Below are 17,085 nucleotides of genomic sequence, written 5' to 3'. Positions count from 1 at the left end.
CTGCCTGCATTTCCGACAGAGGTGGGGCTTGCTGCGGGCACAGGGAGCCCAGCCTGGTGCCGTCTGTTTTCCAGCAAGTGTCAAGAGCTGGCAAAAACCTGGAGGTGAGGGCGAGGAGGGGAAGGGTTTGTTACTCACTCTTCATGCCAACCATGTGTATGTATGGAGATGGTGCCTGAGGGAGTTCCTGTGCTGCTGCAGAATTGAATTTTGCTGTCTTGTGAACCAAGGCAGAAGAATTTGCTTTCTTTTATGTGATTATTTGCCTAAATAATTAAATGTTGTGAAGGCTGAGTAGAAACCTCAACATGGGCACTATGCAGCACAGAGGATTGATATTAAAATGGAAAACCGGTTGCTTTTTTGTTGTTTGTGAATCAACAAATGCTTTCCTGCATCTATACCAGTCCTGCAATAGGCTGTTAGTTCCTGTAGGTCTGGAAGAAGATATTTCCTGACTCTGAAAGATCCCCCTGGTCCATCCTGCGTAAATAGCCTTTCTCATTGACTGGTAGGGCTCTAGGGCTCAGGGTATATGACCCACTTTGGATTTTTATCTGTGAAGACTATGCTAAGGAGAGCACAGTGAGGAGGGGGCGATGTCTGTGCTGGGCGCTGCTGCTGGCGTGTTTCTACCTGGTGCCATGTAAAAGGCATTTTCAAGGGTCTAGAACAAAAGGAGGACAGCACTGCCAAGTGCAGTCAGCAGGGAAAGCTGTAGCAGCAAAAACCAGAAATAACACCTTGTTGTGGAGCATTTAATAGAGTAAAATAATTGGTGTGTTTGTGGAAGGCTGTGATGGGAGATAATTGTGTCTGTACGGACAGCCTGGCTGGGAGCAGTGATGGGTGCCCTGGAAGGGCTGATGATGAACCTCTGGGTGAGAGGAGGGTACAGGTTGGGTGGGGGAAGGCTGGCTTTGCTCAAATCGAAACCGTATGGAAACATCTGGGCTTTTGGGGTAGGTGTCGTTTTATTTCCAAGGTATGCGTTATGGATTTCTTGATGCTCTCGAGGTCTGGAGGAAAGCTGTGTGGCTGGCTGGAAAGGGCACTGTGGGAATGTTGTATTTCCAAGGAGGACTCTGAGGAAAACAAATCCTTATCTTGTCTTCTCACTCTTTCTGCCTTGTGTGCATGTCTGTACCTGTCTCAGTTTTTTAATTTTATTTTTTTTAATCTGCATGGGGTGAGGGCTGTGTCTGTGCAGCTCTTAGCACAGGGGCTTGTGATTCTTCTTTAGGTGTCTGTATGAACCTGTACTGCAGTAATTAGCAGAACTAATGAATTCTGGCTATTTCAATAGATTTTATCTCAACTCTTGGTGCTTTTGTGAATTCTTTGGGCTGTAAGGCTTGTGTTTGAGCTGATGCTCTTTCACTCAGTATCACCTATTTTGTTGTCTCCTGTTGCTACTTATTTTTACAAAACTTGTAGGAATGTGAAACCTTTCTACCACCTCTCTTCCAAATGTACTTATAGCTAATGGAACCTTTTGTATTGCTGAAAACTGTCTGAATGACATTTTCACAAACTCTTAAAAATTTCCATTTCCAGGTGTTAGTTTCATTAACCACTTTGTGAAAGGCACTTCGGCTGATGTATCTGTAGTTGTGTTAATGTTTGTATGCTATTATAGAGTGGATGCTGTGGCTTGCTAACAAGATAACAATATTGTCAACTTTATGGTTTTAAATATCAGCCTTATTTAAAATCCTTTTTATTTGTTTCTTGTTTTCAAGTCTTTATGGCTCTTGGTCTCAAGCTTCCACACAGCCATCGTGGATATGACTTAAATTGGAGCCATCTGATTTCAGGATTGAAAATTACAAAATTCCTCAGAAAAGTAACCTGGATTGGTCATGATTTGCATGATTTCTCATGTTAGTTTTCTACAGGAAGATTTTATGTGGTTGATCAGGCCAGTCCTTGAGCGCAGATTTTGAGTGCTGCCAGGGCTATTGCTTATTTTCTCTGGTAGAAGTTGGTATTTACTTTCCATATGCAGACTCTGTCTGCTGTTGGATGTGGTCAGGCCAGGGTCTACATCTGTTTCCTTAGTTAAATACAGCATATCGCAATTGGTTTAATAACAGAACTGTGCTTTGTTTATTATTGGTGCTCTGGCCTGGTTGTTCTTCTGCTCATAGATGGATGGCAGACATCAGTACTCTGAAATTGTGGTGGTGATATGCTTGGGACTGAGTGAGATGTCTATCAGAACAACTACCTGTCTGTGTACATAGTATGTATTTGGAGCAGAAAACAATTCCAAGTGTTATTTCTTTCAGGAATCTTTTTTTTCCCCTTGGCAGCTGAAGACCTGTTAGGTTATGAGTAGTCTCGTTAGCTTGTAATTAGACAGAATGAGGCAGCAGCCAAGAAGATGAGCATCCTCTTTCATAGTTAAAAAAAGGAAAAATGGAACATTTTGGATTGAAGTGGAAACCACGAGGGTGGTGGAAAGATTATTAAAATAAGAAACAAACCTGGCATGATGTTCTTGGGTTGGGTCACTAAGTATCCCCTTCCCTGTGGCTGATGGCACCCATGTTGCTTGTATTGATTACGATCATTATATACATATATACATTGTGTAGACTTAGTAGAAATCTTTTTTAAGAAGACAAACTCCCACCCACAGTTATATATATGCTAGTTTAAAAAGGGCAATGTATGTGAAATAGGAAAAGGAAGCCAAGGTAATGGTGATCTGTGTGTCCTTGCAGGCTCTGTCATTGTGGTTGACTTGGTCCTGGTGAGCCCTTGGAGGGTGCCCTGCTGAGGTTAGGTTTTTGGGAATTCACTTGAAAGCTAGTTGTGAAGGTTGTTGAGATGGTTCATGGAGTTCTACTGAAAGGTTGCAGCAGGATAGGCTGGGACTGGAGCTGGTGCCTGGTTCAACCTGAGAGAACTGGACCCAAGGGGAAGAGGGGTGGTGGGTGGCACTGGGGGGCTGACTGGGATCCCTGAGCCCAAGCAGGTGGTGTTTTAAAGTCTCAAAACTGTGTGGCTGGTGTGGAGGGTGGGGAAAGAGAGGCTGGGGCCAGGAGAGAGCAGCTGGGTGTCTGTGGGAGATGGCTGAACAAGAAACCTGAACGATGTGCTGTGCCTGCATACTTCTGCTTGTGGCTGTGACTCTTTTGTTTTTAAACACTTAATCCTGCTGAGGAGCTTATATGTGTCCCTTTATCTTCAGTGGGTTCATAAATTAGTTTTCCTGGAGAAACCTGTATTGGAGCTGGGCAGGCTTGCAGCTAGGCCATGCATGGTTTTGGTGTGTGCTAATGGGAAGAGGCATTTAACCTCAGCTGATTCTGTCACACTTGGAGGCTGGTGGGACACCACAGAGAGGACTGAACTGTGCCTTGTGTCCTTCAGGAGTCACAGCTAGAGATGGGAGTGCCAGACACTGGCCTTTGGAGAGGGCATAGGCTGAGGTGTCCAAGGGGTGTCTGTCTCAAAAACGTCGGCCAAAGCATGTGGGGTCGTGTCTGGTGAAAAAGAGTAAGGAGGAATGTACCCCATGTTCTTTGGCATTGGTGGGGTTGCCTGTGCATGTTCTTGGCTTTTTTACAGGGATCTTCAGGGAGTTGGGCTTTGCCCACCTGGTAGGGGTTGAGCGTGGGGTTTTGATGCCTTGAAATGTATGTCAGCTTCAGCAGCTGTGTGTCTGCTCCAGGGGCAGGACACCATGTGGTGGGTGGGAAGGCAGGTTTCTCTGGTGCCATCCATCTTCATCTGCACCTGAAAGGGAGTTTCTTGTGAGAGAGATGTAGGTGATACTTGCGAGTTGTATCCATCGTGCATACTTCAGCTGCACTGATGCTTGGAGATGGGACATACGAAAAATTGGCACAGCGGGGCCAGAACAAGTTTAGTACCTTGTTGAGTTGGGCCTCTTTGCTAGGAATAGACATGATTGTAAGCTTTTTTTTCCCCCAATGTGTTGTCACTACAGAGTACCTATCTTCTCTAAAGCTTACAGACAACTAAAAGTTTTGAGCCTGACATTGTAAAGTATTTAAAAGCCACAAAGCATCTCCTTTCATTGCAAAGGAAATTTGAGACTCAGTTGCTTTGCTTTGAAAGGTCTCAGGCTGGTGGTTCAGGCAGGGGAAGCGCTGGCCCTTGCTAACTGCGGCTTCTGAAAAACAAGCACAGTCTCTTCTCCCCGTTTTACACCTTGCCCAGACCTGAAGGGGTTACGTTTTAAAATGAATAATGACTAAATTTATTCGTCATGGACAAACGATGACAGCTGTTGAGACGTTCCTGTTAGCGCTTCCCAGGGGATGAAGTCAGGCTGGTTCCTAGTGTAAGCCAGCCCAGCCAGGCAGACTCAGCTCGTCTTCAGCCCGGATTATTTGTCCGGAGTTCCCCTCACTAGCAGGGAATTTCCTTCCTAGAGTGAACTGAAGTTTCCTGGGCTGAAATGGGTGTTGATGAGAATCCTGCAGAGCCGCAGTCATAGCGAGAGGACTGAAGCTGTAGCTGTTTAAATCCACGTGTGAAGACGGCATGCTTAATGAATACGAGGGGCAATGATTGATTATGTCCTGGACTGAAAGCCGCAGCGCTCTGTGAAGCACTGTTACATCTGGGCACGCTATGGAAAATATGAAGGAATGTTGAGGAAGCTTATTTGCAGAAGGATATGTACTTGTAAGCAATTTTTGTTTTCTTCTTAAATAACGTAGAGGAATTGAGAAGCGTAAAGCAAAGGGTGTTCTCTGTTTCTCCGAGACAGCGGAGTGGTAAGCAGACAAAGGCCTCTTTTATAAGGGCATGTCTCCGACAGAGAGTACTACATGGCTCTTGTAAATGGGCACTGGGGGGTCTTGGGATGGGAGAACTTCAATGGTTATTTAATGTTAGAATGTGGCACTGATTCTGCTTCAGTGCACCTCTGTTGGAGGCATGAGAGTTACACCCATGCTGAATTTACTGCCTTGTGATTTGCAGATAGGCTGCAAAAAATATGAACCTTGTTCAAATGAGTATTGTGAACAGGAGTCAATGAATGGAGGAAAAAAAAAGGCTTTTTTTAATGGTAATGTATAGTAGCTTGTTTTTCTCTTATTTTCTGTACTCCCATGTTCAGGTTTCTTTCTGTTCTTTGTTTCTCTTTCTGTCCTGCACACGTGCTGCTGGAAGACTTGATGTGCAGTTCAGAATGTGGCGCTGTCATTCTGCACTGCTCAGAGGAGAAAATGCTCTTGGGTTATCGAAGGGATATCCTGATTTGATAAATATGTAATGCTTAGTTTGTAGGCTTAATGAAAAGGAATATGTGATTGTAATCCAAACATCCCCCAAACCGTGGGCTGGTTAGTTTTTTGGAATGTTGTTTTGTACCTAATGCTCAGAAAAGCCTGTTTTATGCTGAAATGATAGTTGATGTAACTGCTAAAACACTATAGGAGTGTGTTCCTTTTAATACTTTTCTTTTTCTGAATTTTTCTTTATTATACAAGATAGCAAACCACACCCTCTTCTCCTTTCAGAGGAGCTTTAAAAATGCAGATACAAGGGGAAGTGAGTTAACTGAGACTGCATATAGATAGCCTGAAATGCAGCTGATGGAGAATTTTATTACCAGGTGAAAGTGGTTTTGAAGCAGTAAAGTATCTGTTATTTTTTAAATATGACTGACTTTCTCTTGGCTGGTAATATTTATATCACAAATAGTCATTTGCTTAATATCTGTATGAGCTTTTGAAATAAATGCAATTGGGGCAAATTTTGCTCACAAGTTTTTGTATTCAAAGTCTTTTTTAGTCTTTCTGCATCACTTAAACCCTTTTCTAGATGCTTCAGAGATGATACTTTTTAAAGTCTGTTTCGATCTGCCATGACCTTCTGTGCAACTCTCACCAAACAGTGTTTTTGAAATAATTCATGTTTGAACTAGACTATATCTTTCAGGAAAAAACCCTCAATGTTTCTTTTTAAGAGCTGACCGTGGTAGAATTCTGAGTGACACCTCCTAACCTCACAGGGAGCCAGTCCTGTGATTATTGCAAAAAATGGAGGGAGGAGGCAAGGGAGGGGGGAAATAGGGAAACTCAGAACTTAATTTGTTTTTAACCTCCAGCCAGAGGCCTTGTTTTATATTTTTCTGTTAGGTGAGAAACAATATTAATAAATCACACTGGAAAACTACACTAATAAATCTTGAGTTGCTGTGTTAACACAGAATATAATGAAGCAACTTGTTAAGAATCTGGCCAGGCTAAACAGTCTCCTGCAGTGAATTTTCATTTAATTTAATTAAAAACATATTTTCCAATCCTTTAATCATTCTCATAGTTGTTCCCTGAGCTCTTTTCAAATATTTTTTTGTTACGTATGTCAGAACATGACCGCTGTCCACAGGGAGGTAGCACGGCTGCCTTAGGGCACGGTGTTAAAGAGAGAGCCCACATCCTAAATGTGGCTTATGTTCTTTTCCTTAGGTGCGTGACCTCAAATTCCTTGATGTTAAAGTTCACGTGTTCACTTTTACCTGAACAACAGTCCAAGTACCCGTTATTATATTAACCTTTTCCTTTAGATGTTACTTTTTTTTTCCTAGCCCTTTCCTGTATTCTAAGACTTCCTGAGCATCAGAATTAAAGGGAGATATGTCCTTGGTCACTTTTCTTAAGTTGTTGGATGCAGCTGCCTACCTGCCATTTCAGTGTTGTGCTGTGATTGGAGTGTGGTATCGTGCACAGGTGCATATTGGAAATGTGGGATTGGGGTTTTTAGATGACTTGTGACAGTTCTCCTTTGTCCAACTGCTAATAAGCAAATACCACGTTGGGTAGGGAAAACTCCTTAAGGCTGTTGGGCTGAGGACAATACAGGCTTTTCTTTCCGTTCTTTTGCCTCCCCTAGAATGTCTTTACTACTACCAATTTATTTTCTCACTTTCAGAAAACTCAACCTGTATTGAATTTCATTCCGTGTCTAACTAGGAGTCTGTATTTGTTACTAGATACTCCCGGGTGCTTTCCTGAACAGGGATGGATTAAAGCATCTGCATGAGTTTTTGCCAAGTGAAATTTTGCAAAGGAGATATTTCTGAGATGGTGAAGAGTGTATGTGTACCGTGGACTGTTGGAGGGGGATGGACATGAAGTGGGTCTCAAATATTGAATGAAGTGTTAGTGTGAAGAAGCTTAAGTGATGGGGACTGAGATGGCTTTTCTGGCCTCAATAAATAACGTGCACCATGTACGTCAGCTGTCTAAACACTCTGTCACCTTTCAACCAAAGGCTGTTTTTTTAAGTGGATTAACTAATCTGTGTAAAACTGCAATATAAGCACTCCTATGGAATTGAAATGACCTTCAGGGAGAATCAAAGTGACTGTAATTCATTTTAAGTTAATTTATGTTCATGTTTGGAGGTAGAGGCTGTAGTTCCCTTTGGATGTACCCAGAGGGTTCAGTAAGTTTTAATATGCCTTATATTTAGAGTTTTTATAAATTTGAGGTCAGTATTTCTATTTCTTTGTAAAGAATCTCTACTGATCATTTAAAAAGTTAAAGTGAATTTGTAGTTCTGGATGGGTCTGTAGCTAACTGTCTAGAGTTTATCAACAACATGGGTGTTGCCATGTGGTTTTCTGAGGTTACCCTGTTTATTCTTGATCTGGTGTGGGCAGCTGGCAGGGTGTGACAGGGCAGCTTGTGCTGCCTGATCCCTGCCACACTTGGACCTTGTTTTTGCTCCAGCCCATGGCAAAACAGCTCTCGGAGGCGTAAACATGAGAGAGTCTGTAGACATCACAAGTATTATCTGTAACTTGTATCTTTCTGCTCTAGATTTGAAGTTTATTCTTTTTACCTGAATGCATTCATTGAAAAGGTTTATAAAATTAGTGTTTGCAGTAGCAAAGAATTGGGTTTGGTGCTCTGGTGGTCATTTGTGAATAACCAGATTTCTAGCATGAGGATGCTGCCGAGAGGAGAGCTGGCAGAGCAGACCTGAGCAGGCAGCATGTTTGTCATCGCATGGGCGTGTTCCCTGGGATGTCCCTTTGCTTCATTTGACTTACAGCTGAGTGTGCTCTTTTTTTGGCAGATAAAATTTTTGACGATGAAGACTCGGTGGATGGGAACAGACCTTCCTCAGCTAGCTCCTCTACATCTTCAAAGGCCCCTGCAAACTCGCGCAGAGTTGGGATGGGGACTACACGCAGACTTGGCTCTGCGGCTCTGGGCTCCAAGTCTTCAAGTAAGCCGATAGCATATATGAATTGACTTTTATGCAAAGTATTTATAGTGTTTGTGTTTGAGCTTATTGTGCAAGGACTTCAAGACTGGCCCCCAGGATCCAGTAACAAATTTTCCCCTGTGAAATCATTATGTGTACGTTGTCTGCATGCCACAACCAAACTTCAGTAGGATGAATCTCCAAGCAGTCCCCACATCCCTGTGATGTGTTTTGCATTTGTGAAAGGTTGGACCCGTGCAGTTGTGCACCGAGGGGTACGAGTAAATCATGTCAATATTGCAGTCCATAGGTTTTTGCCTTTACAGCTGCAACTCTAGTTCGAGGCAGGCTGCTTACAGCTCCATGCTAAACTTCAGCCCGTGCAATTTAAAACTGATACAACGACCTTTTTCTGAGACCTTTGGGCATTGCTGGTAATGAATGTGCAGAAAGAAAACTGAGCAGTAATTTGGAATTGTAATTCTACATGTGACTATAGAAATGGAGAAAGTTCCCTATATGAGATCTCTAATCTGATTAGTATTCCAGAACCTATTTACCTTCCCTATCATTTGTCTGTTAGGGCACCTGTCAAATCTGCACCTTCATCTATTCTAAATAGGGTTAAATCCTTTAAAATAAAATCTCCAGTATAATTAAAGTAAATATTCCCTTTCATCTTTTGTCTGTGTCCCCTAACTCTTGAGTGACAACTGTAATGACTTCCCTAATGTGCCCTCTGTGTCTAGGAGTTGAAGGGTGCTGTGAATGCTGGTCTGTGCCTGGCATTGAATTTCTGTCTCTGCTTTCCTCGCATCTGCAGCACTCTGAGGCTGCATGTATAGTGAACTTTCTCCTGATTAGATGCCTTGATAGCTGGTGGTTTCTTAATTGATTCTCTCGTTGATAAGAAGATTGAAAAGGCTTTTTCATTTTTATGTCAGCAGCCAAAGAGGGAGCAGGTGCTGTGGATGAAGAAGACTTCATTAAGGCATTTGAAGATGTCCCAACGGTTCAGGTAGATTTACATGTTAAAACACAGTACTAAAAAGCAGAAAACGAGTAGTATAGGACCTAGTCCTAATCACTGGCAAATTGTGCTTTATTGTGAAGTTGGCGAATCTTTAAGGGAAAGGCAAGTTGGAAGGAGGCAAGTTTTAAATGGTGGTGTCTGCCAGTATGTTGTGTGAAACCCTCGTAAGTGGAGGGAATTGGGGGTGTGGTGGTTGTGACAGAGATATCCCAGGAGCAGACATGGCACTGGACACGCGCGCTGCCCAGTGCACAGTGCTGACTGAGTCAGCAGGAGCCTCTCTACTTTTCATCAGTACCACCTGGGAATGGAAAACAAAGGTGACTTGTCTCAGGAATCGCTGCTGTTGTGAGGGTGACAACTGGATAGTGTGCATTTGCTGATATATTTAGCTGAGTAGCTGAGCTATGTCATGTATCCTCCCTCCTTCACCAGAGCTTTATTTCTGGAACAGCTGAACAGCATGTATATCCACTTACGATATTCTGTAGGTCTTCAGTAATATAGCCACTGCTTAAAATTGTGAAAATATAGTAAAATAATAAGACGATCCTTTAATCATCTTGTGGTCATTTAGTAAAATTTGATTGCAGGATAATGGGTGTAAATTCTTTGCATTATGGAAAGCCAGCTGTGTCCAGGGATAGCACATGACATTTAAGCGTTGATGAGCAAAGGATGTAAGAATGTAGTTGAATAGTGATCTGATTTTCTGGATTTTACATCTTGCATTATGGTGCTACTCTGTATTAAATTTGCAGATTTATTCCAGCCGGGATCTTGAGGAATCCATAAACAAAATAAGAGAAATACTTTCAGATGATAAGCACGACTGGGAACAGAGAGTTTCTGCGGTAAGTAGCGAACTGAGATATGAACACATATTAATATAAGCTTTTGCTGCACTGAGCTTAAACCCATGGAAAGGGTACTGAGAAGAACCTCAGATTAAGACTAGGACGTAGTTTAAGTGGTGAACATCTGTTATGTTCCCTCAAACTTGGGGGAAACATTTCCTTACGAGGCTGAATTTAAACCACATCTGTGAAGCAAAATGCTATTTGATACACAAGGATCTACTTAGACAGCATCAGGCTGAACTGAAAGTCATGCAGCAAATCCAGATGTAAAGCTAGAAATTTGCTAGCAGATGCTGAAATCAAGATGCCCAAAGTGGTATTCAGAATATCTTAAAACTTCCTGATGAGGCATAAAGTCTTTGGTTATAGAGAGCTTATTTGTACTTTTGCAAAAGGAGAGGTATAAAACAATTCAGAAAGCATTTACACACTTAGGTTTTGAATAAATAAATATGACTGTGGGAAACGTGGAAGTGGAAAATCAGGTGTTATATGCATGCCAAGATTGTGTTTTATTTACTGAAGTGAGCTGTGTTTTCATGATATAAATAGATGCATGATCTTGTCTACAATGTAGGCTTTCTTCATGGTGTAGCATCTTTGACATATCTGTCAAATCCTGTATTACAGATCTGAGTGGCAAACTGTGCTGATTCAGCTTGATTTTTTTTTTGTTTGCTCCACTGAGTAAAAACGAGCTTAAATCGAGGCACTGTCAGATGCATCGGTACACATGAGAACCTGTGGTGGTGTCCAAAAGAAAGTCTATAGGATGAAATGGTGCTTCCTGTGATATTAATAGAAAACTTCCCACTTTGATGGAGTCAGGGTTCTACTTCTAGTAGTGCCAGATAATTATTTTAATGAAGTCAATGGACATATTCTAGATATGTCAGTGTTACTCAGACTGGAGTATGAGTCATGCCCTTCAAGTAATCTTTTTAATACAATAGTTACCTCTGAGAGGACCTGAGCTTTAGAAGCTGTTGGAAATGGGTGGTTTCAAAGGGGAATAGCAGAGAACATTCAAGACATCTTTTGGCTTAAAAAAGTAATGTTTGTGTTATTAACAATATAGTCTGAGTGGCTGTATGCAATGCTTCTGGATTCTGGTAAGTTAGCTACTGTGTTTGTTATCCTACTGGATAACCTATGAATAACCTGTGTTAACCTATGAACTGGGTAGAAGATCTGAAACAATGAAATTGCTCAGACTTCAAGAACAGAGTTCCTCAATGCATGTTGAGGACTCTGAAAACCAAGTATGACCCCTGAACATAACTGCCCCTGTGTTTATTGCTCATTGACAGACACTTCTTTCTTTTATGGTTCTAACAGTTGAAAAAGATCCGCTCCTTACTTTTGGCTGGAGCTGCAGAATATGATAACTTCTTCCAACACTTAAGACTTTTGGACGGAGCATTTAAACTATCTGCTAAAGACCTGCGGTCTCAAGTAGTGCGAGAGGCTTGTATCACACTGGGGTAAGTTTACTTCCTAAATGCGCCTGAAATGTGATGCAGAAAAAAACAGACACCAGTTAAAACATGTTTAGGATGTAGCTTGTGCTGCTAGTACTGCATAGTTATAGGTAGAACATGATTTTGCTGCAGCTGTTTGAAGCTACGTCCATGTAGGTCACTAATTGTAGTTGTGCTAAGCAGTGTTTTTGAGTTTTAAATGCTGCTGATTTGAGATGTGCTGGGTGAATAAGCAAGCCATGCATTCATGCACCGAGGAGGGAAAGATTGACCAATAAATCTGAAAAAGCATATGTGTCATTCTGGTTTGGATTGAGCTAGTTTGGGTTTGGGTTTTTTTTTTTTGATGGTTTATCTTTTGTGAAATGCTTCAAGAAAGTGTGCTGCAGTTTTTCTAACAGCTTTTTTGAAATTTTTGCATATTGAGGCGAAATAGACAGTTTCAGAGAAGCTAATACAAACAAGTTCAGAAAAATACATTCTTTCAGCATGATCCTGTTTGATAACAAATTTTTAGCTGTGCTAGTTACTTTATTTTATGCTGAACTTACTGTTTCTCAGAGTTGAGATGAATATAGAGCCTAAGTTTGAAATGGAAGTAAAGGAAATATTTTTTGAAACATGTTGTTCTCTGTCCTTTGGAGTTGTAAAGGAGGCGACAGTTGCAAAGACTGAGATGTCAGATGTGCTTATGTCAGATGTTCTGTAGAAGTCTGACTTGCTTAATCCTCAATGCACTTACCAGCATGAACTCATTCTGTTTTTCAGACATCTGTCATCAGTTCTGGGAAACAAGTTTGACCATGGGGCAGAAGCTATCATGCCAACAATTTTTAATCTAATTCCAAACAGTGCCAAAGTCATGGCCACTTCTGGTGTTGTGGCAGTTAGATTAATCATTCGAGTAAGTATGCATAAAAAGAGATCAATGTTATCAGTTCCAAATACCATGGTGTTTCTGTGAAAATATGTATGTTAACTTTTCTGATTGTGCTCAGCTTGGCTGTCTCAGATGCCATGCAGCCTTGTGTAGATGATGATAGTTAAGCCCTGCAGAGTAATATATTTCCATCTCCCTAAGAGCTGAGCAGACACTTTCCTTTGAATGGGTTTTAAACCTGCCTTGCAGGAGAGACTCATTCTCTTGACTGTGCTCTAAAACTCCACACAGCGCACGTTTCCCAAAACCATTGGGTCACAGAGGTGACTTCTGCCCCATGATTCATTGGGGAAGCTGTAGATGGCCTGATATCTCTCAAGTTGTCACACTGGCAGTTTAGATCCTCTTGCAGGGACTTGACTCACTGGACGCTGTCATTATAGAAGAAAATAAAATATCTGATAAACATATTTTAATAGATAAAATAGAAAATATTAAAAATACATGTCCATATCTGTTAGTGCTCCTTTATTTAGCAGTTCTGTTTTTAAGAATTGAACAAAAATAAGTACCTACATACTGGGATGAGTTGGCTGAAAGAGATGGCCTTTCACTCCATGGAACTCTGGTATAAAGATTTCTTCCTAGTTTTGTTGTTTCTTTTTCTTCTAGCATACACACATCCCTCGATTAATACCCATCATAACCAGTAATTGTACCTCCAAGTCTGTTGCAGTTAGAAGGTGAGCATTTAGTTTGAATTTATTCTATTTTACCAGTAAATATGTTCACATGTACTTTTCGCTAATGTTCATGTGCTTGTTTTTATTTGTGAAAAGAGTTGATATACACACTTAGTAAAGAAATGCATCTCATTTTCTGCCATGAATTGGAGTCAAATTCAAAATCGGCTATCTTGTATAAGATGTAGTCCTGCAGAGAAGGAAAGGCAGTTTTCCCCAGAAAAATGTTTTTTAAACTAATCTTTGGCTTACATGTCATTATAATCTCGTATTATTTTGGCTTCTTTACAGACACATTCCTATTTCCCATTACTAGCTGTTAGAGTGACGTATTTGTTTTTGAGCCAGTCAGCATTGTGTTCAGTGACAGCATCACCCGAAAGTTGGCCTGGATGTGCTAATGGTCCTCTCTGCACTTAATTCTAAGTGTGTTTCAGTCCACCACCTCACTGGGAGACTCACCTGGTCCATGTGGATTAGCTAGTTTTCTTCTAGTTAAACAACATGAAGGGCTTTGTGTCTGCTGAATTTGGTGACAAACCTTAAACAAATAGCAGGATACTTGTGCCTTAGTTTTTTGACATGAGGAAGGGAGATCAAAGATGAAAAGGTCTGTCTCTGCATGAAGCTAAAAGTGAAGTTTCTGTGTGAAGCCTGAGCTACCAGGTACAACATAGCATTAGCGTGGATCTTCTGGGTCTGTATCCTGTGTAATGAAAAAAGGGACTTTCTGGGTTGTTTGATGTCAAGCCCTCTCTTCAGAGGTCTCTGTAGAGCGATGCCTCCGGCTGCTACCTCAGACCGTTTATTGATGGCGTTTGTAGAGATGCTGGTATTTTTATGGGGGTTGTTGCTGAATTCTGATGTCCAAAAAAGCTTCATTACAAAGATGGCTGTTTAGAGCCAAGTATGGCAAAGCCAGTGTGCGTCTATTAATGCAGAGAACTCAGCACTTCTTCTCTCTTCTCTCAGGCGTTGTTATGAATTTTTAGACTTGCTGTTGCAGGAGTGGCAAACACATTCTCTTGAAAGGTAAGCTCAGAAAACAAGCGGGTTAATTCTCTCCTACTTATGTCTAGGGAGGTTAATTCTGGAGAAAGGATAATCTAAGAGGTCAGACTATATCAGGTAGCTCTAGTAGAGATATTTGTGCCACAAAAAAGGCATTTATATAGGTGCATGTACAACATTCATCCTTGTAGTTCTGGCAGTCAGAATTTGGCGAGTCTGTCTTCTATTCCAGCCCTGGAAAACCTGGCTAAGCGAATCCCTGAACTCGGTAAACTCAGCAGTGTTTTCTCTTCCCCCACCCTGCTCCTTTTGCACCCTGGAGTGAGGTGATGAGGTAAAAGCTACTAGATGTCTGTCAGGAGCTTCCGGGGCTTCTACAGCACTTCAGACTAAGGAACAGTGGAAGTAATTGTGGGAGAAGAGACTGGGACAAAATTTCCTTAGCCCTAGACTACCCAGGCAGTTTTAGTAGCTAACTAAAGACTGACCATGAAGAATGCTGCTTGCCTTTTCCTAGTCAGAAGTGTGGGTGAAATACAGCTGACTTGTAAGAGTAAATAAAGGCTCCAAAGGATCTTGCATGGAAATGGATGTGATGAACTCTTTGTTCTTGGAGACAGAGGCAAAATCAAATTAGTCATTTGTTTATAAGTATGGTGTGTCTTTCTGGACTACTGGATAATATATTCCTTCTTATTTCAGGCACATATCAGTGTTAGCTGAAACGATAAAGAAGGGAATTCATGATGCAGACTCTGAAGCCAGGATAGAGGCAAGAAAGTAAGTGGAAGCTCTTGTTGGTGTCCTTTCCTCTTCCCCTTCTTGTACTGTGAGTCAATGGTATTGCATGCTGGAGGCTCAAGCTCAGACAAGTTATGTTCTCCTGGCAGTTAATGCCAAATTTCCCTTGGCTTCAGTGGGAGCGTGTACTTAGCAGATGTCATACAAGGTGATCGCATAGGGCTGAGTTATGTGTGTATTGCATCTTCTAATGGTGCTTACTTCACTTTGTTCTTGTAATATTTTGTTGTCATTTTATCTATCTGAGCAGTAAAATGCTTACCAGAGTTGTTCTAGAGTTGAGAACTAGTAACCTTGCCTTTTTTTTTTTTTTGGATGTTTGACTTGCTTGCAGTTAGCTGCAGCTTCTTCTGCTTAGTACAAAATACTAATTATTTCTAGTATATTTTTGCTTTCTTTTTGGCCTGTATGCAAGACTAAGTTATTTACTGCTCTTGAAACAGAAGCCCTTGTGCTAGTACACTGTTAAATAGTATCTTAAATTAAGGAAATATTTTATGACATTGAAATAATACCTTTATGTGTATCTATAGGAAACTTTAATACTGGTAATTAATTTTCTTCTGTTGAAGATCTCTTGCATTTCTATTAATATGTTTGTACTTATGATAGTATGCTGATGTGCTAGGACCATGCTCTTCTGAACAGAACACTACAGGAACATTTTTCTTCAGAAGGAGAATGCTGTTAAACATGGAATAAATGAACAATACGTTTTATTAATCTAAATGCTATGTTGTAAGGTGTTTCACAGTCAGACCGTTTAAATCGTTTTCAAAGGGAATGTGTCCATCACTGAAAAATACAGTAGGCACTGAGGCTTCACAGCAGGTCACTAGTTAAGCTCAAGAGACAGCAAGGAGAATGGCGTGAGACTTCAGAGAGCATGCTTAACTCTCTTCCCATACTTCTTAATTAACAGCATGGCTGATTATAAGATGGAAATTTTCTTCTTTCTAGTGATGTGAGAATGCATGTGACTTCTCTGAGGCTCTGAAGACTGGCTGTCACACACAATTCTTGATTCATTTGAGCTAATGATTTTATTCTTAAGCTGCCCGTTAGTTCCCCTCTGAAAAGTGCCAAGAGTCTTCATCTCCTTTGTGATGAGAGTGAATGGTGTTTAACCATCAGCCAGGAGATTTGGACCAGAGAGGCATTCTTCTCTCATGTTAAAATGCTCTCTTATTTTCAGCATGGCACCGATTGGAAATCCATAGAAGCATCTCTTTGCTTTTCCTTGTTATTTCTTCCCGAAAAGACAGTCAATAGCCACAACTCAGTACAGAAGATTTGTCTCTGCAGCATTGTAGAAGTGCTGTTTGTTAAGGAAGAGAACAACACTAGCTGGTGCTTCCCTGAATCAGGCCCATGCATGTGTGTTCTGCCTTTGCTGGGTTTTTTTGGTGGATTTTGAGCACCCAGTCCCAAACTAGTATCAGTCTGTGAGTCTGTCATCTCCTGTGCGTGGTAGACAGCCAGAGGGATGCGGGTTTCTTCTGTAATAAAGCTTTTTTGACTACTTGTGTTCTCACAACACATCAAGTGGTATGCTCCTCTCTGCTTATTTTAATTCATTTCTCTTCTGTGTGGCTGTTTGAGCAATACAACTGGCGGAAGAAAGTGATGTGTCTTGAGTGTGCCATAGGGGCACTAGATGGTTGAAGTGACTGGGCTAATGAGCCTACTGATGCAGCAGTGAAAAGGTCTCTGCCCCCTAAAACATGAGAAGGGGATGTTCACAGTGTTGTACCTTCCTTCCAGGTGTTACTGGGGTTTCCACAGTCACTTCAGCCGGGAGGCGGAACATTTGTACCACACCTTGGAGTCTTCCTACCAGAAGGCCCTGCAGTCACATCTGAAGAACTCTGACAGCATCGTGTCCTTGCCACAGTCGGATCGTTCCTCCTCCAGCTCCCAGGAGAGTCTCAAGTAAGTCCTTTGATGTCACTACTTCTTGATGTAAGCAACTGCAGATAGCTCCATTGAATAGGTGCAGCCCATCACATTGCTTTGTCTCATCTGGTCATAGCTTGGCCTCAGCACTTGGTTACTTAAAAATATTTTTAGC

General features: G+C 41.5%; 1 protein-coding gene across 8 annotated transcripts in view; it reads left to right on the top strand.

Moving 5' to 3' along the window:
• CLASP1 (cytoplasmic linker associated protein 1) overlaps positions 1–17,085 on the top strand; it is a 173,666-nt gene that overhangs the window by 74,206 nt on the left and 82,375 nt on the right. For all 8 annotated transcript variants that reach the window (XM_065637801.1, XM_065637800.1, XM_065637799.1 and 5 more), the window contains exons 9-17: positions 8,074–8,226; positions 9,150–9,223; positions 10,000–10,092; positions 11,437–11,582; positions 12,348–12,483; positions 13,132–13,202; positions 14,175–14,234; positions 14,916–14,993; positions 16,779–16,946. In XM_065637801.1, the coding sequence (XP_065493873.1) occupies positions 8,074–8,226; positions 9,150–9,223; positions 10,000–10,092; positions 11,437–11,582; positions 12,348–12,483; positions 13,132–13,202; positions 14,175–14,234; positions 14,916–14,993; positions 16,779–16,946 (979 nt within the window). The remainder of the gene's footprint in view (positions 1–8,073; positions 8,227–9,149; positions 9,224–9,999; positions 10,093–11,436; positions 11,583–12,347; positions 12,484–13,131; positions 13,203–14,174; positions 14,235–14,915; positions 14,994–16,778; positions 16,947–17,085) is intronic.

The sequence above is a fragment of the Caloenas nicobarica genome, chromosome 6 (assembly GCF_036013445.1).
Source record: "Caloenas nicobarica isolate bCalNic1 chromosome 6, bCalNic1.hap1, whole genome shotgun sequence".
NCBI classification, from domain to species: domain Eukaryota; kingdom Metazoa; phylum Chordata; class Aves; order Columbiformes; family Columbidae; genus Caloenas; species Caloenas nicobarica.
The sequence above is the reverse complement of the archived record's forward strand: the minus strand, read 5'-3'. Positions and strand labels throughout refer to the sequence as shown.